General features: G+C 40.3%; 3 protein-coding genes across 3 annotated transcripts; 2 read left to right on the top strand and 1 right to left on the bottom strand.

The window, feature by feature from the left end:
• The first annotated feature begins 306 nt into the window (after window positions 1–306).
• LOC134636959 (short transient receptor potential channel 2-like) lies at window positions 307–7,771 on the top strand. Its single transcript, XM_063487244.1, has 13 exons — window positions 307–376; window positions 927–1,619; window positions 1,707–1,907; window positions 2,005–2,169; window positions 2,270–2,444; window positions 2,532–2,732; window positions 2,842–3,004; window positions 3,093–3,185; window positions 4,935–5,127; window positions 5,216–5,343; window positions 5,433–5,505; window positions 5,630–5,747; window positions 6,308–7,771. Exons 1-13 carry the CDS (start codon window positions 362–364, stop codon window positions 7,186–7,188), a joined length of 3,099 nt encoding a protein of 1,032 aa, XP_063343314.1. The 5' UTR covers window positions 307–361; the 3' UTR covers window positions 7,189–7,771.
• A 446-nt stretch (window positions 7,772–8,217) lies between these two features.
• On the bottom strand, window positions 8,218–15,460 carry LOC134636116 (ribonucleoside-diphosphate reductase large subunit). The gene is made up of 19 exons (XM_063485939.1): window positions 15,291–15,460; window positions 14,440–14,528; window positions 14,160–14,337; window positions 13,458–13,558; window positions 13,308–13,367; window positions 11,649–11,688; window positions 11,397–11,559; window positions 11,171–11,312; window positions 10,997–11,080; window positions 10,739–10,900; window positions 10,551–10,630; window positions 10,262–10,463; window positions 10,002–10,151; window positions 9,695–9,916; window positions 9,524–9,600; window positions 9,300–9,435; window positions 9,113–9,208; window positions 8,812–9,000; window positions 8,218–8,717 (listed from the first exon to the last, which is right to left on the bottom strand). Exons 1-19 carry the CDS (start codon window positions 15,307–15,309, stop codon window positions 8,529–8,531), a joined length of 2,379 nt encoding a protein of 792 aa, XP_063342009.1. The 5' UTR covers window positions 15,310–15,460; the 3' UTR covers window positions 8,218–8,528.
• A 3,817-nt stretch (window positions 15,461–19,277) lies between these two features.
• On the top strand, window positions 19,278–27,201 carry rnf121 (ring finger protein 121). The gene is made up of 9 exons (XM_063487668.1): window positions 19,278–19,402; window positions 21,249–21,286; window positions 21,934–22,075; window positions 22,387–22,541; window positions 22,663–22,770; window positions 24,208–24,328; window positions 24,408–24,541; window positions 25,288–25,389; window positions 25,922–27,201. The coding sequence occupies exons 1-9, from the start codon at window positions 19,325–19,327 to the stop codon at window positions 26,040–26,042; spliced, it is 999 nt and encodes a 332-aa protein (XP_063343738.1). The 5' UTR covers window positions 19,278–19,324; the 3' UTR covers window positions 26,043–27,201.
• Window positions 27,202–27,318: the final 117 nt, after the last annotated feature.

Below are 27,318 nucleotides of genomic sequence, written 5' to 3'. Positions count from 1 at the left end.
GTGTTCAGTAACAGCTGCCTTAATTGTGCCATGGTGCTGTTTCCAATTGGGAGACCGGAATTAATTTCTGTTTGAATGCAGTCACAGTTTGGTTTGGGCCCAGCCAAGCATAAAGTACTTTGAACCGGTAACGTTTTAATTGGCCTAGCCCCGAGGGCCTTTGAAATTTGTTATTGAGATTGTGTATGTTGATTTTTCAGTAGTCAGCCGATAGCACATGATCAGAGGACTACGGAGTTCTCAGTTCTCTTCTTTTGGAATTATTGTGCAATCTGCCAGTATCTTCATCCCTGAAGTTTCAGTGAATCTGCTTCTGTTTTTGAGAGCCACCACTCAAAATCGTGTTGTTTTGTCATTGGGAATGGAAAACCTAACGGTAAGGAGATTTTTAGTGGCTCGTGGCTTTGAATTTGTTATTTGATATGAAAAAAGTAGTTGCGGGTTGAAAAAAAAAGAGGAAAAAAAGCAAATCTAACCCTACTGTGCTTCATATAAGCTCGAACCAGCTTAAAAAAAATTACTAATTTGTTTTATATTTTTTTTCTATATTTTTATCTGTTTTACTAATGTTTGTGTTCATATATGTCATGCATTTCTAAGTAAAATCTTTCCCTATTGGCATGTTCTTTTATTCCAAGTATATCTTGCCATTTTATCAAAGGATCAGTTGAATCGGGTAATTGGCCTCAGTGCCAAAACATCTTGACAGAACAGAAAAGCTTACCCTCAGACCTTTGTTCACTTTGTAAGCCTTGTGGTTAAAGCTTTTAAAGTCTATTTTAAGCAAACCATGATTTTCTTTCCTCAAATCTAACCAAGTAATTTTGTTGTCTAAACATAATTAAACAGCATAAAATGGTTTAAAATCAAAGACTTCCAGTGTGTGAATCTGAGACTGCTGCTGACTTTCCCGATCTGTCCTGCAGCCAGAGCAATGGCGAGAGATTATGAGCAAGAAGATGCGGTTCTCTCCAGCGCTCATCAGTGCCATTCAGGAGGGGAAAACAGCGCTGCTGTGCGGACTGTTGAAGACAGGTGACGGCATCACCCGCCAGCTGGATGAGTCTGAGGATCGCCAGTGGAGGGAGGCCCTCAACCTCTCCATCCGCTTGGGCAACGAGGATGCCATGGACGCCCTCCTGCAAGGAGTCAAGTTTGACTTCCGGCAGATTCATGAGGCTCTGCTAGTCGCCGTGGACACCAACCAGCCCATAGTGGTGAAGCGTCTCCTGGACCGCTTGGATCAGGAGAAAGGGAACAAGATGGACGTACGGTCCTTCTCTCAGGCCATATTTGATCGTTCTGTTGACAACTCTCAGTTTGCCCCTGGTGTGACCCCTCTGACTTTAGCCTGCCAGAAAGACCTGTACGACATTGTTACCATGCTCACCCAGAAAGGCCACGTCATCCCGTGGCCACATAAGATCTCCTGCGCCTGTTTGGAGTGTTCTAACGGCCGGCAGTATGACCTGCTGAAGTTCTCCCTGTCTCGCATCAATACTTATCGTGGCATTGCCAGCCGTGCCTACCTGTCTATCACCTCTGACGATGCCATGCTCAGCGCCTTCAGTCTTAGCAGAGAACTCCGTAAGCTGTCACAGAAAGAGCCAGAGTTCAAGGTCTGAGGAGATTCATAGTTATCCCTGCTCACTATTCATGGCGGGTGTCTCTGTTGCTTCATGACTTATGGTTAATTTCTCCTACAGCCTCAGTACCTGAGCCTGGAGCAGATCTGTCAGGAGTTTGCCGTGGAGTTGCTGGGCATGTGTCGCAACCAGAGCGAGGTAACCACTATTTTGAACAGCTGTGGAAATGAAACTCAGGATTCCTTGGATGAACAAGCCTTTGAGGAAGGAATCCCCAGCCTGTCTCGCCTGCGGCTTGCAGTCAACTACAACCAGAAGCAGGTAGCTAGAATTAGAACGGATGCCAACCAAAGACAAGTAAGATAAGAAACAATCAATTCCTGACTTCTCTGTCTCTGTTTCTCTCTGTTTGTGGCAGTTTGTGGCGCACCCAATCTGCCAGCAGGTTCTGTCCTCTATCTGGTGTGGGAAACTGGCAGGCTGGAGAGGTAGCAGAACGGCCTGGAAGCTGTTTGTCTCTATGGGAATCTTTCTTACCATGCCCCTTCTTTGCCTTGTCTACTGGATTGCACCGAAGTCAAAGGTCACACACTCTGTAGTAGCAGGTTGATATTGGATGTACATAAAGATGTCATGTGAGGTATTATTTCAATTTTCCTTTGACTGTGTTGTTTGTTCCCCAGCTGGGAAAGCTAGTAAGAATTCCTGTGATCAAGTTTCTTCTTCACTCTGCATCCTACCTGTGGTTTCTCATTACATTACTTGGGGAATCGATAACCATGGAGCTATATCGGGACACATTTGCTTCCCGGCAGCAGAACCTTCTGCACAGCTCCTTTCACATGGTGTGGGTGGTCGGTAGGTGTACTTTCTCTAGTTTTAACTTTTAAAAATAGACAACAGCCGTTAGATGTGAACAGGGTTCGGATTGTCTGTTTCTTAAAGGATTCTTCTGGTATGAGTGTAAGGAAGTGTGGATCGAGGGGCTTCGGAGTTACTTCCTAGACTGGTGGAACTGCTTGGACGTGATGGTGCTCAGCATGTACCTGGCATCTTTTGCGTTACGTGTGCTTATCTTGCTCAAAGGTTTCTTCCTCTGCCATGATCATGATGGCACAGAGGAGTGTGTCTACTTCACCCAGACTTGTAAGGGGAAAAGAAAAATCAGTGCATTCATCCAAAATGAATGTCACAAATCTTAATGCTCAATTGTTTTTTTGTTTGTTTGTTTTGACTATGTGAAATTGTCTTGCAGCACGTGACAATTGGCACCAGGAAGATCCTCAGCTGATTGCCGAGGTGCTCTTTGCAGTGACGAGCATGTTAAGCTTCACACGACTGGCATATATCCTGCCAGCCCACGAATCTCTGGGAACACTACAGATCTCCATTGGAAAGATGATTGATGATATGATGAGGTCATTTATATCTGATTCCTTATATTTTTACATCTGAATATACAGAGCCAGAAGTATGTGAAAGTTTTTTTCTGTTTGTTTTTTTTAGATTTATGTTCATACTGATGATCATTGGCACCGCCTTCCTTTGTGGCATCAACAATATCTATGTTCCTTATGTCATTTCTCCAAATCTTGGCAGGTAAGAGTAGAGAGAGTTTGAGAGACTTTTACATCATCTTTTCTGAAGGCATTAAAAAGTATTTCTAATTTAAATGATCTACAGAAATGTGATAATTAAAACTAGCCCTTACAGTTAATATCTAAGCTGTCAAAGGTTGTTAATATTATGCTGTCTGTCTGTCTGTCTGTCTGTCTGTCTGTCTATCTAATAAAGGAACTCATACTTATCAAGCCACACACAGCGAATGTATAAAATGTACACACCCCTGTTGAAATACCAATTTTTGTCATAAAAAAAAAAGATCCAAATAAATCATTTAAAAGTGTTTCCCACCTTTCATGTGACCTATAACCAGTACAGTTCAATTGAATCACATCTGTTAGGGAAGGGAGTCTACCAGCATGCTACATCTTGACTTGGTTGTCCACTTTTGTCAGCTTCTGAGGGCATTTCTTGTGCACAACCATCTTCAGGGTAATTTTCTACTGGTGAAGCCATTATCTTTTTGATTTGCATGCTTAGAGTCATTGTCATGCTAAAAAGGTAAAATTCCTCTTCATCTTCAGCTGTCTGGTAGACTCCAAAAGGTTTGGGGTCAAAAGTGACACGTGTACGAAACTGTAATTACCTCCACCTTGACTAAAGCCCCGGTTTCAGCTAAAGAAAAGCAACCTAAAAATGATACTGCCACCACCGTGCTTCACTGTGGGTATGATGTTGTATTGGTGAGGCATAGTACTTTTTTTGTACCAAACATACCAAACCTTTTGTTTTTGTCTTTATCAGAAAAGGCTTCCATTTTGCAACCCTACACCATAGTCCAGACATAAGGAGAACACCGGATATTGTTGTCACATGTAGTATACAACAAGGACTTGCCAGTCCTTTAGTGTTGCTGTAGGTCTCTGGGCAACTTCTCTGACCAGTTTACATCTTGTCTTTTCGTTCATTTTGCAACAAAGTCCAGTTCTTTGCAGTGTAATTATTGTCCTATTTTTCCCTCTACCTTTTGATGGCTGTCTTCTCTGTGTTCAATGAAATTTCAAATACTGTGAAAACATTTTTTGTACACTTCTTGCAACTGACACCTTTCAACAATGAGATCCTTTTGAGGCTTTGCCCTTTGCAACCCATGGCTTTGGCTGAAGCAGGCAACTGAGTAAATCTCAGAGAAATCCTCTTAGGACAGCTGAACTTTATTTGGGATTAACCAGAGTCTCTAATTGATGGCAGCTGTGTACCCAAAAAGACTCAAAAGATGCTTCAAAGTCCTAGATGATCGGTGTACACACTTATGCAACAAGCCTATTGTACTTTTGTAATGTATATTTTCCCTAACAGATTTGTTTTCCAATTGAATTGTACAGGTGATACATAGCATTAAAGGTGGGAAAAATTGTATTGATTGCATCATGAAAAAACAGCATTTTAACATTGGTGTGTACACTTTCTGTATCCACTGTTCAGTATATCAGTGTCCCTAATTAGCTGAGTGGATTTCTAGCAGACAGCTCACAGGGGGAGTCACCTGTCATTCAAAATACTCATGCCCCATAAAAATGCACAACTTAACTCTTAAAACAGATGAGTTATAAAAAGATTCACCCTTTTGTTCTGCACATCTTGGCAGTTTTGGGCAATTGGCACTTGCTTTATTGTTCAACCCCCTGATATTATAGCTTGATTATAACTTGTTTTGTTGTTGTTGTTTTTTTTAATAATAAAATAACCCTCACATCGTGCCTGTGCTTTTCTTCACTTTCACAGGTTTAATGAGACCTTCCGCTTCCTGTTCTGGACCATGTTTGGAGTTGTAAACCAGGAATATGTGGACATGCCAGACTTTGTGTTGGCAGAATTTGTAGGAAGGATCCTGTATGGCATCTTCACTCTTGTCATTGTCATTGTACTTCTCAACATGCTTATTGCCATGATAACAAACTCCTTTCAGAAAATTGAGGTAAAGAATTACCATCCTGTGTAACGTCTACAAAAGCGACCCCCCCTCTGGGATGTGCACTGACCAATGTGCATTTATTTTAATTCAGGATGATGCGGACGTTGAGTGGAAATTTGCCAGGTCAAAGCTGTACCTCAGCTACTTCAGAGAGGGCCTCACCATGCCTGTGCCTTTCAACATCATCCCCTCCCCCAAAGCCATTTTTTACATCCTAAGGTGAGCTGCAAAAATACAGATTTTAAACTAGAAAAACAGCCTTTTATTCTGATTTTTTTTAAAAAAGAAATTTTTTTATTCCATTCAAGGGGCATCGTTAGACGGATCTGCTGCTGCTGCACTTGTTCCTCTGAGCAAAAATATCCCCCCATAGCCTCTATAGTAAGTGTGTATGAATTTGATTTTATCAAAAGAATATATTATCTTTTACATTTTACTTAATATATGTTAATTATACTCTATATGGCATTTAACATGTTTTATGCTATCTGTATTCTGTAAAAAGTCCAGTGATAAGGGGTCTGAAGATGGCCAGTTATCGTACCGTCAGCAGGTGATCACGGCACTGGTGCAGCGCTACATTGAGTCAGCTCGCAGGGAGTTTGAGGAGACCAAGAGGAAAGGTAATGACTCTTTCAGTAAGCACTTGATTAGTTTTTGCAGAGAGGATATACTCTATATGGAAAAAGTATTGGGCTACACCGCTTAATCTTAAGTTCAGGTGTTTTCAGTTCCATTATCACAGGTGTATAAAATGCAGCATCTTGGCATGCAGTCTGCCTTTACAAACAAAAGAGGAAATAATGGATAATTCTAAAGAGGTCATTGTGCCTCTAAGTGCAAAAAAGTCTCCAATGATCTGCTGACTCAGTAACACCAGAGCTCCAAACCTTCTCTTACATTAACATCAGCACAAAAGCTTCATTTCATGGTCAGGCACCTTTTGTTGATCTAATGTTTCAGTCCATATAGTGTGTAATTTGACTTCCTGACTAATCTTGTTTTACTACTGACAAAGAAATTAAGGCTTGGGTTCCCAGACATGGATTGTATTCTATAAATCAGCTCTATGATTTTAGCAGGTTTTCTTTTCTTCTTCTTTTTTAAGCACTGGTTTCAGTTTTAAGTAAATTATTAATCATTAAAAAGCTTGTGGTGCGACTAAAGTGTTTTCTTCCCTCAGATATTGGAAATCGAATGACTGAGCTAAGCAAAGCGGTCGCCAGGATGCACAACGATCTGAAAGTCGCCCAGCAGTACGCAATGGATGATGGACACGATACAAGCGATGCCCTGACCAAGAATGGCTCCTCTGTACTGGGGAAATACATCACTGGTGCCAAGAACAATTTCAGAGGTTTTAACACCAGACAAGATGACAAATGCACAGCTCTTAAGGTGACTGTGCACAGCAATGAGGAAAAGCTGGATAAAGAAAAGCTTGAAGCACAGATGGAATCAGACATTCAACAGAATGAGGTGGATGAATGTAGAGACGAGGGACAATTTCCTGACTCTGTTGTGGTGAAAATGGAGGAAGGCCAAGCTCAGGCTGAACAAGAGGAAAAGAAGGAAATTAAGTCAGACGAGAAGGAGAAAGCAGCCAAAAGTGAAATTAGTGTAAATAAAGTGAAAGAGAAGAAAAAAGGAGGAAACGGTTTTACTAACACCGAAGAAACGGTGAGTGATGAGGCCACGGATGAAGAGGCAGAAACCCTAAGTGAAGGAGGGATGAACAAAGAGGGAAGAGCGCCAGATGAACACATGACCTCTGCACATGCCGAGAGCATCGAAGTGAGTGACGAAAAGGTAGAAACCAAAAAAATAATCAGCAAGTTCAATCACATTGAGCTACAAGAAAAAAAAGCAGCACAACCGAGCTGGATGAAGGGAAGAAAGCCTGAGCATAATGTAGCAGAGAAGCCTCACAATGAGAAGAGCAATAAAAAACCTGAAATGAAGAAGATGATTCCTTCACCTACAGGAAGCAGCAGCTCCCAGGACACGGGTTTTGGTTCCCAAGAAGGGGAAGAATCGATTGATGGCACACCAGTGAGACCTTAACCTTTGAGGTGACCTTGCAGCGTCTTTGGTCACTTTATGCAATATCTGATAAGAGTCTGCAGCTGAGCAGAGTTTTGAGATGTCCACTTTTTCCCCATGTCTTAAAAAGTAAACAAAGGATCAGCAGAGAAACTGTCAGTTTGCATGCAAGATATTTTCCACTACCTAAAAACATTTGCTTTTATCCATTCATCTTTAGATTGCCAAACATTTTGTCATGTAGTCTATTTCTAAGCCCAAGGATGAAAACTGCAGAGGCTTGCCAGCAATGCTTTAGAGCTTCTTCATACCTTTAGAAAACCCCTCTTTAAATGTGTTGTTTGATCTGCACAAAAACTGCAAAGTATAGTTGAAAGTTTTAATAAATGAGCTTTAAGGATGTTTGAGTGCAGATGTGTGTGTAGCAACTGTAGCTCTCTGGATACCTGTGCACAAACTTGTGAAATGTGTTTCTCAAAACCCAGAAGCTTCTGAGCTTGCTTTCATCTCCCAAGACGATTCCATTTCATTTAGGTTGTTAGTTATTTATCGGAAAGATAGACTGCTGTTAAAGTTTTCAATTTACATTCATTGAAATAAAAGTTTCCTGTTTTAAACAGTGTCGCCTCCTTTTATTTCCATCAGGCAGCTGACCTATACCTGTTGCTACATTGCAACAATACAGGTCTTAGCTTGCTTTATACATATTGCTCCCATGAGGTCTCATGCAGGAACACACTGGCTCATTAATTCATCACCTGCAGCAGCATCGGTCCCATGGCACATATCCAAACTCTTGCACTGGAAAATCACCTTGGCTTATGACCTTTTCTATCACAATGTCTCCTTAAACTTTGTTTTTGTGTTCTCATCAGCCCAACTTAAGCCCAGCACTGCTGTCCAACAGGTTTTGATGTCTTGTAGCAAAATCCAAAACTTGTATGCAGTATCTTTGAAAATAATTATGCTGAATCTCAGACCACTGGATAATGTTTTATTTTCCATTCATCTAAAATGCAGGTCAACCTGAATTCATTAATATGACCCACCTGAAGCTAAAAGAAATATTAATTCATTATAACCTATTAATTCTATACAAAACATGCATGCAATGCTTCATGATGTAAAAACAAAAAACAAAACCCAAAAAACAAGAAAACAGAAAGAATATGTTTTAAAATCCAGAAAATATTAAATTACAAAAACTGTAAATATTTGTAATCTGAAGACATCGGCATTTGTAAACCACATGTTACATCTTACACAGATAAAAAGCACCAAGAGTTTCAGAAGCACAGAGGTTTAAGTGGTGAAGCTGAGGTGATTTAGGAATGTGATTGTCTGAGCGTAACAAACTTCATTTAAGAGCCACACATCAGGCATTCGTCTTTGTTTGCTAAGGAACAGACCATGGCTGCGGTATTGCGCGCTTTGGTCTCCTCCACGCTCTTAGCCGATTGGCCCTCCTTTAGTTTCTCTTTGTTCAGGGTGAATTGAATGGGGTTGGCAGCAGGCTTTGTCCTCAGGTAGTACATGCCAGTTTTCAGACCCTGTGGAGGGAGGAAAAAAATTGGAAGGTTTCAAACAGTGTTTGGATATTTCTCCATTTCCACCTCAACCATGAATCAGTTGGTCCTAACTTACCAACTTCCAGCCATAGAAGTGCATGCTACTAAGTTTTCCATAGTTTGGCTCAGCAATGTGAATGTTAAGCGACTGGCTTTGGTCAATGTATGCACCACGATCTGCTGCCATCTTGAGGACAGTCTTCTGGGAGATTTCCCACACAGTTTTATACAGCTGCTTCAGATCATCTGGGATCTCATCAATGTCCTGAAGAGAAGAGGGACAAATTCACATTTTATTTGTTCTCCACAAGTGAAGTTGGGCTTAATTATAGGAACAATTGGAGCAGTGAAATGGAACAACTGAATAAGCCTTTTACCTGGATGGATCCATTATGAGCTATGAGCTGATTCTTCATATCCTCGTTCCACAGTCCTCTTTCTGTGAGGTCTTTCAGCAGGTGAGGATTCACAATCTATAGGACAGGTTGAAAACACACATAGTAGCCTTGCCTATGCTGCGCACATGTCTTAACACACAGTACGGCAGATGCTTTCAGCACTCACCTGAAACTCTCCTGAAAGCACCCTGCGGGTGTAGATGTTGCTGGTGTATGCCTCGATGGACTCATTATTGCCCAGGATCTGGGCAGTGGATGCTGTGGGCATTGGGGACAAAAGCAGGCTATTCCTCACACCATGCCTGAGGATGGACAGGAGTAAGAACTATGGCCACCACTTACGGTTAACGTGAGCAGTAAATTGAAAACCAGGCATTCAAGAAAACTTACTTGGCAATCTTCTCCTTCAGCGCTTTCCAGTCCCATAAATCTGTTGGGGTCTTATTCCACATTTCATACTGAAGGATCTGAAAAAACAAACAAACATCTTTGTTAGGTTTTGATCTCAAACTGCTAAAATGTATCCCAGGATGGTTTTGAGACACTGTGATATCTACTCACTCCTTTGCTGACAGGAGAGCCGGGGTAGGTTTCATAAGGGCCAAGCTCTGCTGCCAACTCACAACTGGCCTCCAGGGCAGCGTAGTACATGGTCTCAAAGATCTGAATGTTGAGCAACTGGGCCTCTGGGCTTTCAAACGGATAGCGCATGAGGATAAAGGCATCAGCCAGACCCTGCACACCAATTCCAATTGGCCTGTGACGCTTGTTAGACCTTTCAGCCTGTAAAGAGGGACAGAGAAGTTATGTTTACAGAGAGCTTATGAAACCCAGCTGCATGGCTGCAACACCAGAAAGGAAGTCATACCTCAGGCACTGGGTAGTAGTTTATATCGATAATCTTGTTCAGGTTCTTGACAATGACTTTGGTAACAGATGCAAGTTTCTTGAAGTCATAGGTCTTTTCTGGTGTAACGTACATGTTGACGGCGATGGAAGCCAGGTTACACACTGCAACCTGAGTTAGGAGAACAAACCAAACTGAAAACAAGTTCTGACAGAATGAAAGACACATAGTTGTCCCAAAAAGCTAAATTTGTTGTGACCAGTACATCTTCTACCCCTCACCTCATCTTTGCTCGTGTACTCTACGATCTCTGTGCACAGATTGCTGGATTTGATGGTGCCCAGATTTTGCTGATTACTCTTTCTGTTGCAGGCATCCTTGTAAACCATGTATGGTGTACCAGTTTCAGTCTGCGACTCAATGATGGCGTACCACAGCTGCTGAGCCTTCACCACACGCTTAGCCCTGCCCTCCTTCTCATATCTGAAAACCAAGACCATCATTGGGACATTTTAGCACTGGAAAAAAAGAGCTGTTTGTTGAGAACCGAGTTTGTCGTGCTGATCTTACCGAGTGTAGAGCTCCTCAAACTCCTCCCCCCAGCATTCGTCTAATCCAGGACATTCACTGGGACACATCAGAGACCAGTCCTACAATCACAGCAGAAGAAGGATAAGATTTGTTCCTATTCAGCATTTGGGAAAAACTAAAACCCTAAAGTCAACTCTGGCCAGCATGGAGTTTCCCCCAGTAATCACCTGATTGGTTTCCACTCGCTTCATAAAAAGGTCTGGGATCCACAAAGCGAAAAACAGGTCCCGCGCCCTCTGCTCTTCTTTACCCGTGTTCTTCTTCAACTCCAAAAACTCGAACACATCAGAATGCCACGGCTCGAGGTACATAGCGAACGCCCCAGGCCTCTAAAGTAAACAAAAACCAAGCCATGCAATTAGCACCATTTTATTTACACTGTTGTTACACATCTTCCATAATTTATGGGAAAATCTCATCTTTACCTTGTTGCCACCCTGGTCAACATAACGTGCTGTGTTGTTATACACACGAAGCATAGGAACCAGCCCGTTGGAAGTGCCATTAGTCTTTAAGAAACAAAACAAACATGCACCACTTTAAGTAAAAAACAAAACACATTGGTATAAATGAAAGCAACTCGTCAAAATTTTACTCACCCCAGCAATGTAGCTGCCTGTACCTCTGATACAGCTAACTGCCACTCCAATACCTCCAGCTGATTTTGAGATGAGAGCGCACTGCTTCAGTGTGTCATAAATACCATCGATGCTGTCATCTATCATGGCTAGCAAGAAACAACTGCAGAAATCCAAACAAAGTATATTAGGCAGAAAAATCCCCACAGTATGAGCGTATCAGCAGCCTCAATTATAAATTCTTTACCTGGACAGCTGGGGCCTGTTGGTGCCAGCGTTGAACAGTGTAGGAGAAGCATGAGTGAACCACTTCTCTGACAGCAAGTTGTAGGTCTCAATGGCTGCATCAATGTCACCTTTATGAATCCCGACTGACACTCTCATTAGCATGTGCTGGGGTCGCTCAGCAACTACAGCAAAAGACGTTAAATAGTTAGTACCTGATGGCCTGCACCCATAAACATGCTTATCAATAAGTTATAGGGAATTTAACTCTCACCTTTGCCATTAATCTTCAACAAATACGATCTCTCAAGAGTCTGTCAGAGCAAAAAGCACAAATTAGATTCATAATCATAGTGTATGCACAATAGGGGTCAGAGGAAAAAAAAAGGGGGGGGATACATCACAGTATCCCAATAATTTCGATATTTTATTAGATAAGGAAAATAGTTTTTCCAAATTCTGTCATCTTTGCAACTTGTGGTGACTAAACGGTTGCCCAGAGCTTCTGAGGGTGTTGAACACTAACGACTGCTTGATAAGAGGCAACTTTCCTTCAATCACTCTCAGAGATTGTGGAAGGCTTGCAAATAATCCCTGTCTGATTTGTAAATACAGATAGATTGCCGACATGTTGCCATCAGTCTGAATGAATCTTTGTCAGTGAACACAATTCAAGGGGACTCGAGTCAACTGGCTGCCAGGTGGTTGTATTCTGGTAAAAAAAAAATTTTTGAACACGTTTCTGAGCGTAAATGTAATAATGTGAATTTTTGTCTATGTAAACAGCAACAGATATGTGATTTTTGACAATTTATAAGTTCATTCCTGTATTATCAGTAACAGATTGCTTATTATTGTCAGCTTGAGCCCATTAAGTACCAGACTGATGCCGTCTTATGGCAACATGTATGGCAGGTGTTAGTGACACCATTGATTTAGCAACACCCCCCCCCCCCAATATATATATATATATATTTTTTTTTTTTTGGGGGGGGAGGGACAGATACTGACAAAGTTTGAGACAAACTATGAGGACATATTTTGCAGCTGAAAAACCAGGATAAACCACAGTATATGTTGGTAAAATATTCTGCATAATGCAACATGTTAAACATTGCAAAAATATCATATTATGAGTGAAGTATTGTGGTAATATGTGTGTCTAATAGGGCTGCCACAAACGATTATTTTGATAGTCGACTAGTCACCGATTATTTTTGCGATTAGTCGACTAATCAGATCATGCATCCATTGGACGTAAAACGTACAGCTTATTGCACCAGCATGCATCTGCTCTTATATAACTATCATTAGCTTACAGCTTTAAGTGTTTAAAGTATGTGCTAACTAAAAATAAAGACAAGATGATAGTTTATTAAATTTTAATGAAATTTGCAGATTGTTTCGGTGCAGTTTAATAAACTCCTTGCTATCTAAAATATAACGGGACACCGGAGTATATTCTCGAGATGATTTTGAAAATATGTGGTGTCTTGATAAACTGAGCAGATATTTGAGGTTTACACAGTTACATTCTCGCCTGAAAATATGTTAAACGTTTATTTTGTAACCCAGAAAGAATAATAAGAGTAATATTAAAACTAACTAGCTGCCGCCATTGTTGGAAACTGAGCTGGGCTGCGCTATGAATTCTGGGACAGAGCTACTTCTTCTTCTTCGGGGTTTAACGGCAGCTGGCATCCTTGTACATGCAGTGCTGCCATCTTCTGTTTCAGTCCGTTATTACACTCTTAAATCCTACTACTTATTCCTGCGTCTTTTGTGATCTTACAAAGCTTCAAACGACGCGTCGACTATTAAATCAGTCGTCGACGATTTTGATAGTCGACGTAATCGTGACTAGTCGACTAATCGTGGCAGCCCTAGTGTCTAATGCACAGGATGTTAAATGTAGGGTAAAATGAGAAATTACCTTAAACCCGAAGAAGTTGTAAGAGAAATCTCTGTCGTAAATGATTGACGAGTTGAGGCGCTGCAAAAAATTGAGGAAAATGTGTTAAAAAGCTTCACCAAACTTTAACTGTGGGGAGACGAACAAAGGATAAAATCAAACCCCACTTACAGCCTTGTTTTCAAGAACAACATCCAGTGTCTCCTTGGAGATCATAGGAGAGTGACGTTTATTTAAAGGGTTGATATAGTTGTAGAGGTCTTCCATAACGTCTACACAAGCAAAGAGGAATGTCAGTTCATTATTAGTGCTGATTATTTAAGTGTTCCTAAAAAGCTAAGCAACTTCCTGCGTGCAGCATTATTAGTTACCAAAGATGTGCACCAGGGGGTGTTATGGTAGACTACAGGTGCTATGATTTCAATGCAAAGTCATACCTATAGATACATTTCATAAAATGCACAGAAATTCAGGAAGTGGGTGCAGAGCAGGGGTGTCAAACATAAGGCCTAGGGGCCAGAATCGGCCCAGAGAAGACTTTAATCTGGCCCACTGGATGGTAGTCCATAGATTTTGAACTTTTAACTGTAATTTGAGAAGTTTTGCAGCGTTTCTTAATGATAAAGACTACACCAAAGTAAATTTTTTTAAAGATAATTAAATGACATAAAAGTTTCTGTTTTTCCACTATAGGACTTTGTCCTTTGAACTACCAGAATTTTTTTGCGCGTGTCATTTTTCATATTTATCATGTAGTTTCACTGGTCCAGTCTACTTAAGATCAAAGTGTCAGAGTATGTACCCCATGATGTAAAATGAGTTTGACGTCCCTGCTGTCGAGTATTTTATTTCTTCTGGTAAATCAGCACTCACCACTGAATACTTTCTTGGTCTCTTTGTGCAGGTTAGATACAGCGATGCGTGCAGCCAGGATTGCATAGTCTGGGTGTTTGGTTGTGAGAGTGGCAGCAGTCTCTGCTGCCAGAGTGTCGAGCTCCACTGTGGTGACTCCACTGTACAAACCCTGGATCACCTTCATGGTAATCTGGGCCTGCAGAAACACAAGATATTGGCTTTTATATTAATTCATCACCTGACCTTTCTTTGTCTCTCTCTCTGTCTTTTTTTTTTTGGGGGGGGGTTAACAACTTACAGGATCCACAAAGTCACAATTGAGTCCATAGCAAAGCTTCTGGACTCGAGAAGTGATTTTATCAAAGGAAACTGCCTCCTTGCGTCCATCTGAAAAACAAATACAAATTTAATTCAGTAGTCTTCAAACTCCTTTGGTCGTTTATCTGAAGTAAAGTATCCTAGCTAGCTAATATAACAGTCTTAAACACACCGCATATCACCGTCTAATCGACTCTCTTGTTCAATTTATTCCCCCAGTTTACTCATTAGCTCAGAGGAGGCTCCCAGTGATCACCTGCCTAACCATTTAGTGTCAACAAAAGGCGACACCTCGCTGCTGCGCGCCAAAAAAACAGATGATAAAAAGACGCCAAAAGCGCCCCCCCACCCACACACACACACACACACACACACACACACACACACACACACGTCACAGTGGGAAGCCTGTGGACATGGTGTAAAACAGCGGAAAAGGCTACTGAACGCATTTAAAATTTCAGCTGTCCTGCTTCTATTTTGAATACAAATGTTACAATTAATGTATATGATTAAAAATAAAGAAGACCAAAACAACATAAGAAGCCGGGGGAAAATTAGCAACCGGTTATTTGTCCGCTTTTTCTGCCCTTTCATAACTCGAGTCTGTTTGGTGTCTCGACGGAAACACCACACAAAGAAACAAAAAGCACCTTTAACGTGTGTTTAACATGCATGCACACAAAATATGCGATGTTTCATTGTGCTATTAACATTTACTGCAACTTAAATACATTTCAAGGCTTTCCCCTCCCACGACTGTACCAAAGCCGGTGACCAGGTTTGCATCAACCTCTTTGATAGAGGAAGTATTAAAGTTAGCTACAGTACCTCGTTTGATAACATGCATGGTGACAAATGAAGCGGCGGGTCTCCTCAGAAAGCAGGTGCTGTTGGTATCTTCTCAGCTGGGTGCTGGAAACGAGCTAAAGAAACTGTGGCGCAAAGTAGCTAACAACAAGGTTATAAACCCTGTGAGAACAATCAAGCATCACAGCAGAATCTCAAACTGAGAGCGCCAAAGAACCCGAAGTCAGTTACACAAAAGTGTGTCAGCCGCTCAGCCAATCACACGAGACTAAAAGACCTCTAAACCAATCACGTTCATCATGCCGTCATTTTACGTTTTCCGGTGGCCTCTTTCCGGACCAAAAATCTGGCGGGATACAACAGTCTTAGAACATGCAATTATGTGTTTGTACAACAGGACTGGCTCGTCCGTGCAGTTTGGCGACATGTTTGTAAACGTCTTGAAAACCAGAAACAAGTTGTAACACCGAATTTCATATTTATATGTGCCACAAGCATAGATCTAGGAAATCTACATCTGTGTAGCAGAAAATTGATGATCTCTCTCATGTTAACAGCTTCTTCCAGTCTGCAGTGTCACAATAATAAACGCTGATACACTGAATGACTTTATGCACTTTCAGCTACATTTGACACTCTCCTAATGAGGCAAATGACATCTTATACTTGCTTTGCTGCTTTTACTGCATTTATCAAGCTGAGTTGAAAATGCAAAGGATTTTTATTAGGTGGGATGAGTATTGACAAGATTTTAAATGAGTTTGTCAGAGGGACAGCTCAAGTTCAACTTTTTGGAGAGGCAAGGTTGAGGTGGTTTGCACATGTGCAGTGGACGGATGTTGAAGATGGACCTACCATTCAAGACAAGAGAAAGACCACAGAGAAGATTCATGAATGTAGTGAAGGAGTACATGCAGAGGACTGGTGTGACAGAGGAGTATTTGTATATATGCATCCATGCAGGGGGGCTGGAGCCAGCTGTCTCAGGGCGAGAGGCAGGGTACACCCTGGACGGACACAGACAACCAGTCGCACTCACATTCACACCTATGGGCAATTTAGAGTTTCCAATTAACCTATCCCCACTAATTGCATGTCTTTTGACTGTGGGAGGAAGCCAGAGTACCCGGAAAGAACTCACGCAAACACAGGGAGAACATGCAAACTACACAGAAAGACCCCTGGCCTGATGGTGGGATTGAATTCAGGACCATCTTGTTGAGGCAACAGTGCAAACCATGAATTTATATGCATATTTTTTTATACATTTACTTACGTAGCTTTGTTCTATTAATTTTGATTTCTATTTTTTATTATTATTTTTTTTTTTTTACAATTGTATTACATTTATTTTGTCATATCATATTTTAGTATTTAGTACCCATTTTATTTCAGTAAGCTATATACTAGTCTACTAATTTAAGCAGTTCTGTTATAGGCTGCGCTGAACGTAATTTTCAACTGCTTTAAAAACTTGTGGGATTATCTGTTCTTATCTTATTTCATCTTTGCTTATCTTATCTAATCTTCATAGTAAGTTGCTACACAATCATAGCGACAAAATACAGGGCGCCGTCCAACACACCGTCTAAATGTGGGGAAAAAATCTTACGGTGATGACCTGAGACTTTCAAACATTAATTAAAGCTGCAAGCAGCGTTATGAGGGCCCTCGCACCCCGGCACGTCGAGCCACGCCCAACACCTAAAACCAGCACGTCCGATCTGATGTCAAATTGATGGAATTCATGCATTTAACCACCAGCTAAAATTTCATCTCATTCAATCGTGAATATAGTCCTCCCACTAGGTGGCGCTCTAACCATTACTGACAAATGGCATAACAAACATTTCCGAGCTCGAGTCTCATCATGCCTGCGACCTTTGGGAGAGATTGAACATTGTGTTTTTGAGTAACAGCAGATTACTGCTTTTTGGCGAGTGTTTGAAACTTCACGTGCCGCCAATACCACCCCGTTTCCCTGAACGTAAAAAGCTTCGCAATTTAACATCACAAAGGTTTTTAGAATCCACGCACTGGAGATCGTGTCAATCTGATGAAATCCCTTGGAGGAGTTCGTCAAAGTACGAGGCCTGAAAAGAGGGGAAAATGTCGCCAAAATTACACCTTAATTTTAAAATGGCTGACTTCCTGTTGGATTTGGGATATTGCTCCAAGAGACTTTTTTGTACATCTCGATATCGTCCATAAGCTTACCAGGTTTCAGACTCATTGATCAAACACAGAGCAGGGGCTGATGTTTTGAAATTTTGTAGGGGGCGCTGTGGAGCCATTTTGCAAGGTTCCATAAAAATGATGAAACATTAAGAAAGCCTTCATGACATTGGAGGTGTGGGCCAAATTTCAAGACTTTTTAAACTTTTCAAGCCCCTCAAAAGCCACTTCAGTTTTCATGGTGAACCGCGTTGCCACCAGGGTGCGCCGTTCAGTTTAAACCCACAATTTTCGCACTGTAGCATCATGAGGTACTCTTGGTAATATTCACCGCTTTTGAGGTGGCCATGATGAACCTGTGAAAATCAGTACAACAAAGTGAAAGACATGACATTTCCTGTTCCCACTAGGTGGCGCTCTGCTTATTCCTGACAATGGGCATATCTGTTCAGGTCGGGTCTGACATTACGCCTGTATAGTCTGGTACTGATCAGACTGGATTTCATTGAGTTACACTAATTTGTTTCTTCATGGCGAGACATCAGTGTTCGCCATGCTGCTGGGGTCACACCCTTCCGCGAAAACTCACACTTTTCACTCTAACCCAAGACCAACTCCTTAACCTCCTAGGACCTGCCGTCCACATATGTGGACATCACATTTTGGGTTAGTTAGACCAAAATACTCAATTTTGCTCTACATGGGCCTGATATCCACTTACGAGGACATTATACTGGTACTGTTCTATCAAAATTTTAAATGAATATCCTCATTTGTGGCTCTCATTTTTCTTAAAAACAAAAATAAAGTAAAAAAAAAAATCTGGTAATTCTTTGTTTTTACATTCATCGGGCCCCAATATGCCCAAATATCAAAGAGAAATTAAAAATGAATGTTGTGGAAGAGTTCGGGTCTTAGTAGGTTAAGGCTTTCCTGGAGAAATTTGAGACTGCAGACGTCACCCATCACTATACTGTACCCCAAAGTGTAAAACATGACATTTCCTGTTCCCACTAGGTGGCGCTCTCCCTGATGTCAATTGTGGCAGCTGAAATTTGTTCAGGGCTGGAGCCTTATCATAAGTGTGCTCTTTGGTCCAGATCGGACAATGTATGAGGGAATGAGAGGCAATAAGATTTTCATGGCAAGTCATCGAAATTCGCCGTGGCGCCACGGGCTCACCGTATTCCAAAAACTCAAAAGCTCCGCAATTTAACATGGCCCAGGTGTGTAGTTGAAACTGACCAAATATGAAGGTTATGCAATCAAAACCCAAGGAGGAGTTCGCAAAAGTTCGAGGCATGGAAATGGCAAAATTAGAGCCAAAATGTCACGTTCACTTCTAAATTGCGGACTTCCTGTTGGGTTTGCGTCAATGGTCCCACTGACTTTTTTGTTCGTCTTGGCATGGTACACATGTGTGCCAGATTTTATACATGTAGCTCAAACAATGTGTTCGTAGGGCTTCATTTAACAAGGCATAGGTGGCGCTACAGAGCCATTTTCACATGCTCATATGTAAAACTATTAAAATACATAATTTTTCAGCAGACCTGTGCAAAATTTCATGAGTTTTTGAGCATGTTAAAGCCCTCAAAAAGGCAATTCATTTCAATGAAAAAAAAAATAAATAAATAAATAATAATAATAATAATAATAATAATAATAATAATAATAAACGGAGCAGATACAATAGGGCCTTCGCACTCTCAGTGCTCGGGCCCTAACTATGACTTCAAGAGGGAACAACAAAAGGTTAAGCTAAAAATTCAGAACATGTCTCGACCTTTATTTTGAAGGAAGAAAAATATCCAAGACCGGATGTGCCCGGTTTTTCGCTAATGCTAATGTACCCGGAACGATAAAGCAGCACTCCGAAGATGGCCGGGGTGTTTGAGGTGGAGGTTGATGGTGTAGAGCACGACCATGGACTGGAGCATCACGATGAACCGAACCAGGTGAGAATAACGGACTGTACTGAGGTATTGTGACAGATAAAACGGATTTATGATGTGGTGTATTGCTAGCTGCTAACCCAACTGCTACTCCTGGGCTTAGTCTCCCGTAAGTAGCTAGCTGCTTGTTAACTTAGCCACATTTTACTGAGCAGAGGTGTGTGTATAAAATGCACTGTTCTGTTCATTGGTCAAAGCGACAGTGCAAGCGTAAAAGGACTCTTTTCCAACTGCCAAGCTTATTATTGTTAGTTACTTTCATGTGACTAAAGTAGCACCATAGCACCAAAGTTTACTTATTTTTTTAAAATACTGAATTTCATAAGAGATTTGTGCACTCGCGAATTTTTGATCTGAGCTGTGAGATATGTGATCGTCTGAATTATTAACCCTACAAATAAAGCTGATGTGGCTGTTGGGGTCAAAGGTCACCAAATGCATTAGCCGCGACGAGTCAGACTGAAGAAAAGACTACATCACTTCCTGTGGGATTTCAACATTCTGGTCAAATCTAATCGAGCTAGATGCTAAACTAAATAAGGTCACGGTGTGAACCGAGTCCGTGATAAAAGCTCTCAAAGTCTGAGATGTGAAGAGCGGGTGGTAGGAGGCAGAACATTTACTGTGATGCAAAAGTGGCATCACAACCTGGAAAAATCCCAAAGAGGTCTTTACATCCGTCACTGATGATTTCACTCTATCTGGTTTGAATAGAAACCTTTCAGTAGGAACTTTAATGTGGCACACTGACCTATTTTTGTATTACATCTTAGTATGTGCAGTGAAAAACAACACGTAGATGAGCTAATCTGTTAAGTGAGTAAAATGCAATGAAGCTAATGATTGGCAGGTATACCTAAAATGTGTTGTTTTCATGGTAACAAGGTATAAAAGGTAAAAACGGATCATTTTATTTTTTTTACAAGGAACATCGTAATAAATGGATGTGAGCCCTTAAATGTGTACTTGTGTCTGTTATTCATATACCTTATTTAGCAGATGATAAATAGAGGAGTCATCAACAGTTCTTTGTTTTGAATACAGGGATAGTAGCTTAACAAGCTCAACAACATGGGAGGGACTACCGGTTAAGCATGCCGAGTGTTCTTGTTGTTTAAATATAGATATTTCAGGATGAAATTACCTTATATCTTGCTGCTCAACCAAACCTAAATGTTTCAATCCCATTACAGTTTTTTTAGCTGCTGTTGTGGAAGTTTTTTCCACTTAAATAAAGCCTGCAGACGAGCGGTGAGCGGTAGCTAACATTCTTTAATCCGGACACACAAAGACAACGGACAACCAAGCTTGATGAAGAGCCTGCATGACGCGGGGCCGGGTCAGCAGAGTCTCCTTGAGCCTAGGATGGCTCTCAGTTTAAATACCTTCTTCAGGAACAAAAGGCAGTACACAGCTGTTTCACACCTTAAGGTTTACACTCCCTTGCTACCTCCCAAAGTCCTGGAAGAGACAAAAGACTCTTCCTGTGGAGTGGTCTGCTCCCCCCCAACTTCCCTCTTACAGTATGGGTGTCAGACATGTTAAAATCCAGTGGCACCAAGGCATAATACAATAAAATAATGTGATTAGTACATCAGTTGAAAGAAATTCCTATACACTGCTCTGTAATTGGTATGCACCGTAAGATCTGGGGGTTTGAAGCCAACTGTGTAAAAGGTGAAGCAAATGCTGCAGTTTGGTGGGATTGACTTGTTTTATAGGAGTTTTAAAATGATTCTGTGATCAGTGTGCACACTATCATATGTCTCAATTTAAAAAAGAAGAGTGTAATTTCATGCAAGCTTTTAGTTTGATAATTTGTTACTTATTTTTCTCTCTCTTTCTTTAGTATGATTTGTCCAAGCTTTCACCAGAAGAGAAGTGGAGGTTAGTGTCTTTGCCATGCATGTATACATTTTCCTAATATGATTCTGGATTCTTTGACCATTATTGATTATTATTTTTATTTTATTATTTTAAGGGATTGAAAAATCAGATATTGATTGCAAATATTTTTTATCCATACAATGTCTTATAGTTGTGTTGAAAAGAGAAAATTATAGAATGATAGCTTATTAACTTACCAGTCACGTCTTTAACAAATTAGTTAGCAGCTTAATGTAATAACGCCGCTTGACTCATCATGACTATCTGCTTAGCCGTGATGCATACACTGCTACAGACAGTGCTAAAACTGTTGTACACAGTGTAGTCAGAGGTGTAATTTATCTTTTTGAACAAACTATCAGGACACCATTTCTAAATTACTCATCCCTCTTTTTTTGAATATCTTCTGCACTCTTTAAAAAAAAAAAAAGATAAAAAAGATATTGGACATTATACTCATCCATCTGCTGACCCATATCAAGGGGTTGACTAATCTGTATAACAAAATGTTTTGTACTTGAAGATGTAGAGTTGATCTTGGAACAGCTTTTACGCATTAATTCGCAAGTTTTGTTTATGCTTTGTTTAAGGCATCGCAGTCTAATCAGGCTTGCCAGTTGCTGAATTAAGTTTGTGTTTTTCCACAGGATGGAGCATGCAAGAATGCATGCCAAACACAAAGGCCATGAGGCCATGCACGCAGAGATGGTGCTGATCCTCATTGTTACCCTGGTTGTCGCCCAGCTAGTCCTCGTGCAGTGGAAACAGAGGCATCCAAAGTCATACAATGTAAGGCACAAAAGAAACACTAATAATTTGGCAATCGTTCAGTTTGAATTAAAACAGTTTTGTGTGCGTGTGTGAGTGTGAGAGAATGGGAAGTGAAAGTGCACAGTAAATGCTGTGGTTTTTATGGTTTCTTAGTTTTCATACATAATGCCAGCTAAACCTGTTTTCTCAAAGAGAGATCCAGTAATTTCTTATTTTCTTCCACATCATCAAAAATTTGAAGCTATGTGTTTGTGTTTTTGTGTTTGCACAGTCTGATGGTAGTCAGGACTGCATGAATGTTCTAACGCACACACTTTGCTGTCTTGTAGTTGGTGACTTTGTTCCAGATGTGGGTAGTTCCACTCTACTTTACTACCAAGCTTCACTGGTGGAGGTTCCTGACCACGTGGTTTATCTTCTCTGTAATCACAGCGTACATTTCCTTCCGTGCTACCCGTAAGCCACTGGCCTGCACCACACCGAGGTAAAGCCATTGTTTACACTCACACGTTCCTGTAAATATACCCATTCCTCTCTCTGTGTGGGAACAGAATTGTCAGGAAAATATCCTGATATATTCTGATTCAACTTTTTTGTTTGTGTAGGTTGGTGTACAAGTGGTTTCTCCTCCTGTATAAAATCAGCTATGCCACGGGAATAGTTGGCTACACTGTCGTCATGTTTACACTTTTTGGTATTAACCTAATATTCAGGTATGTATTGCACATTAGTTCAGTTTTTTAAAAATATCAGTGAATGTCAATCTACTGCAATTAAAACCCTTCAAATGGGAGACTATAGAAATATATTTTCAGTGAAACATTTCTTGTTTAAATGCATGAGGTTCTGTGATAGGTTGGATGCATCCTCTAGCACTTGGCTGCCACTAGATGGCGCTGTTTTCCATATTACAATTTCTTTCCTCCTTTGTACTTGTCCATCTATGTGATTTGGTTTTTGCTAATTTATAAAGTAAAGTACTTGATGTTGCACACACTGCGATTAAAGAATTTTCCAACGTAACTGAGAGCTGAGAGTATTACAAGAAGAAGCTTTAGTGAAAAGTATCTGTTTACTTGACTGACTACTTTGATGATGATTTTACCATTCAAGATCTCTTTCAGCTTTCCGAGTTCATTAAACCTGCCTTCTTTAACAGGCCTCACGTGTGCAGTGGGGGAAATAATTATTTGAGCCCTTCCTGAGTTTGTCAGTTTGTTCATTTTTTTTGTAATTGAGACAGAATGAGCACCAAAAACCATGAAAACACACATTACAAAAGTTGTACATTGATTTGTCCTTGAGTGCAATAAGTATTTGGTCCTGTACCACCCAGGCAGAATTCTGGCTCCCACAGATTGACACTGTGCCCATGTTCCACACAGATTACAGTCAATCAACCAGTCAGTGAATTACAGACACTGACTTAGTATCTGGAGTTTTCACCTTCAGATACCAAGTCATGCTTTGCATGAGGATCAAATACTCATTTCACCCAGTGACAGACTCAGTGGCTGAGGCCAGTTTACTTTAAGGTAGTGCATTTTTGTTTTTGGTTTATACTCTGTCCTCTCCATTAAAATAAAAATACTATCATAAGAATTAGTGACTGTTCATTTCTTTGTGAGCAACTTCAACTGGGGATCAAATAATTATTCCCGACACTGTATGTATAAAAAGGTGAATTACAACTGTCAGTTGATTCGTTTTATAGTACAGTGCTTTCATAAAATGTAATTTTCAGTTAGAAAACGTCATATTTTGTCTGCTCTGTTTCACAAAGAGTAGAACAAGACAGCAGTTTTTACACATGAAAAGTAAAAATGCTACAGATGCATAATTTTCCAAATTCAGATCAGACTTACAGAAACTGATATCACTGTTTATGGTTTGATGTTCTGGGATCATCATAAAAGGATAGATTTCTAACCATTTTTAATTTTAGCTTGGTGAAATATAGTGATTTATTTATTTTTTTTAAACGGAGTTGAAAAAAAAAAAAGTCACAGTAAAACAGAAAATTGAAATTTTATAGTCTAGTCTTTCACCCAAAATGTAAAGCATTTGCCTGTCTTATGGAGCAAACTGAACTTCAGGTTGAATAACAACATTATCAGTCAGATGATTTCAGTACTGTGTTCTCTGTCCAGGATAAAGCCAGAGGATGCCATGGACTTTGGTGTTTCACTTCTCTTCTATGGACTGTACTACGGGGTCCTGGGAAGGGACTTTGCAGAGATGTGTGCGGACTTCATGGCTTCAACCATTGGGGTAAATACACAAATTTAAAACGGTGTATATTTTCTCCTGGCTGTAACCTAAAATTTAATGTAGCTTTTCCCTCCCGCAGTATTACAGTGCATCCGGCATGCCAACCAAACACCTCTCAGACAACATCTGTGCTGTGTGCGGTCAGCCCATCCTTGTCGATGTCAGTGAGGAAGGGATCATTGAGAACACATATCGATTATCTTGCAACCATGTGTATCCTTCCTGTGACATTTACTGACACATTTTCGTGCTTTTAATGGTTACCGCTGAAAGAGAAGTTCAGGTGCGTGATGGAGCATTCAGTTGGTATAAAAGGTATGTCATGGGTTGGCATGGAACTACACGGTGTACTCAAATTAACAGCTCAAAGAGGAATTGCTAGGGTTTACCTGACCTTTATGCCAGACTGTTGATGTCTCTGTTACTTCCCCAAGGATCTGTTGTGTGTTGTAAATGATACACAGTGCCATTTCACGATTTTTGTTTTGTTTTGTTTGTTTGGGTTTTGAATCAAGTTTGACACTTCCTTGATGTATTCTTTATAGGAAATCAACTTTCTATTTAAAATGCTGTTTAAAATTTACCTTTATCTTTAATATTGTAATTATTTCCTTACAAAAAGATGTGACCAAAATTGCATTATCCATACCTGAAGATTATTCTTTTATTACACATAAAATCAACACCAGGTTTAGATAAAAAAACAAAAAAAAAAAAACCCAACAACACATATTTGCAAACTGAAATGTAATTAAGTGTCTCGCCCTACAGTGCAGTGCTATCTGTAGTTAAACCAGCTCAGGAAATTCTCATTTGTCCTTAAATTGTACTATTGTTTTGTATAAATAATTTAGTATCAGATGAATGTTGTCCTTTTGACTGGTATTAGAGCATTAATGTTGGATGAATGTTCAAAGATGTCTGAGTATTCAGTATTTGAGCCTTAACTCCAAATCCAGGTTCCATGAATTCTGCATAAGAGGATGGTGTATCGTCGGGAAGAAGCAGATGTGTCCGTACTGCAAAGAGAAGGTGGATCTGAAGAGGATGTTCAGTAACCCGTATCCTTTTTATTCTGGGATTCTGTCTGCTTTAGTTAAATTTTGTAACTAAATTTTGAATGATTCCTGAATTAGTTGTAATTTCAACGATTCTAATGAAATAACAACTTTCTGCATAGAAATGCTGACAAAAACAGACCCTGTGAAGATTTTGAATGTACTTTCAAGTCCAAAACTAAGTATGACAGATGAGATCTAACAAAGCACTGAAACCTAATTATGCCAAGTCACAGGATAGTTGAAGGGGGGGTGTTCCAGACTGCTAAGTACAGGCTATTTCAAACAAACAAAAGCAAAGCATAAACTGTATACGAGGTTCCTGTTCCTTTTTGTGGGTTGGAAAAACACTTTATATAACTGACAAATACATGTTATATATAATAATTAATGATTTCTCAGGAGCTGATGAAGGTTTCTGCTTCCTTGTGATGCGTCATCACTGGCGTTACATGTTGACCTCTTTATTGTTCTCCATTTATTTATCATTTCTGGTTGTTGTCAAGGGTTATTTCCTTAACCATTTCTATTCTAGCTGGGAAAGACCGCACGTCATGTATGGACAACTTTTAGACTGGCTTCGGTACTTGGTGGCCTGGCAGCCTGTTATTATTGGATTTGTGCAAGGTATCAACTACGTCCTGGGTCTGGAGTAGCCGGCAAAACCCGGCAGAAACGGACACACATACCATGTGGAGAAGATTATGCACTGGCTCAAAAAGACTGAGGGCCTAACATTGAACTAAAACACCAATTAAAAAAAAAAAAAGTGTCTATACTTTTTGTACATATTTATAGGCACATATCTGTATTTGCAGTTTATTTGAATTTTCTTAGTAACCTAAAATTGGATGTGTGTCTCATTTTCCCAGGATTTGATTGGTCTGTATCTCATGGCCTAGTAAAGCGGTTTTTGAAATCATTAGAGGGGTTTTTTACTAATTTATGTCTTAAGTGTTAAAAGGTTAAAGGATCATACTGGAATGTGTCATCCTTGTGTCTGATGGTTATCAAACATGAGTAATAAGTATTTCCTCTGGACTCCTAAATATATGAACGCTATATCCACAGACATTAGTTTCACAACTGCTTTAGTTACAATTCCTGCTTCACATCGGTCACGTATTTTGACCACAAGTGGCACCAGTTTCATAAGGGCCTGTCATATGCCTCGTGGAGCCAAGTTGTAATCATATGTCAGAAAGTGCTACTCATATTGGTAAAAACGGTACCTCCTACATTTACGATGGAAATTCTAGTGTTACTGGAATTCATGATGTCCTCTTTTAGGGAAACACCAATCTTTAGCCAAGTAGCAACAGAGTCATTTTGGTTTGACCTTTATCCAGTGTCTCAGCATATGTGAGTGCTAAATTAAATTCCCTTGCATTGTCTTGGTGTAGCAGAGATGATGATAAGGGAGGCAAATTTAAGTCAAAACTGTGTGTGGAGAGAAATAAACAATTCAAAGTTATAATGTAACTGAACTAAAATCCATCCAAAGTATTCAAATTAAATTTAAGATTTAGATGAAAAATATCCCAGAATGATCCTTTAACCGGTGAGCATGCAGATGGGGACGGTCTTATTTTCACGTGGTATGTGCATTATCTTCCATCCTGAAATTTCTGGAAGAGAATGGTTGGTAATCTTTTTGTGGGTACCCGTCAGACTAAATGCATAAAGCAGTTGTTTTAGGGCCCATTTGTGCACCTCACCACCAGCTTAAATGGTAAAAGGACTGGGTGTAACCAGACCAAAATATGATAATTTTGTTTTGATCCAGACCGATTAATAAATGTCACTTCGATCATGTGTGTTTTGTCCATATGTCTGCGAGGTAGCATTCACAACCCTCCATAATGTCACAAAGAATTAGTCAGCACATCTCATTTGCACTGTGTGGGTGAAGAGGAAGTTAAGTGTGTGTGC

This window comes from Pelmatolapia mariae, linkage group LG10_11, assembly GCF_036321145.2.
Source record: "Pelmatolapia mariae isolate MD_Pm_ZW linkage group LG10_11, Pm_UMD_F_2, whole genome shotgun sequence".
In the NCBI taxonomy this organism is placed as follows: Eukaryota; Metazoa; Chordata; class Actinopteri; order Cichliformes; family Cichlidae; genus Pelmatolapia; species Pelmatolapia mariae.
Note: the sequence above shows the minus strand (reverse complement) of the source record. Positions and strands in the feature narration are given on the sequence as shown.

Coding starts and splice junctions, on each gene's coding strand:
- LOC134636959 (XM_063487244.1), top strand. Junction 2,170..2,269: donor GGATTGCACCGAAGTCAAAG/GTCACACACTCT, acceptor TTTGTTCCCCAG/CTGGGAAAGCTAGTAAGAAT. Junction 2,445..2,531: donor TCACATGGTGTGGGTGGTCG/GTAGGTGTACTT, acceptor TGTTTCTTAAAG/GATTCTTCTGGTATGAGTGT.
- rnf121 (XM_063487668.1), top strand. CDS start 19,325: ATGGCCGGGGTGTTTGAGGTGGAGGTTGATGGTGTAGAGCACGACCAT. Junction 24,329..24,407: donor TCATGGCTTCAACCATTGGG/GTAAATACACAA, acceptor TCCCTCCCGCAG/TATTACAGTGCATCCGGCAT. Junction 24,542..25,287: donor CGATTATCTTGCAACCATGT/GTATCCTTCCTG, acceptor CTCCAAATCCAG/GTTCCATGAATTCTGCATAA.
- LOC134636116 (XM_063485939.1), bottom strand. Junction 10,631..10,738: donor AGCGAGTGGAAACCAATCAG/GTGATTACTGGG, acceptor CTGTGATTGTAG/GACTGGTCTCTGATGTGTCC. Junction 10,152..10,261: donor AGTACACGAGCAAAGATGAG/GTGAGGGGTAGA, acceptor CTCCTAACTCAG/GTTGCAGTGTGTAACCTGGC.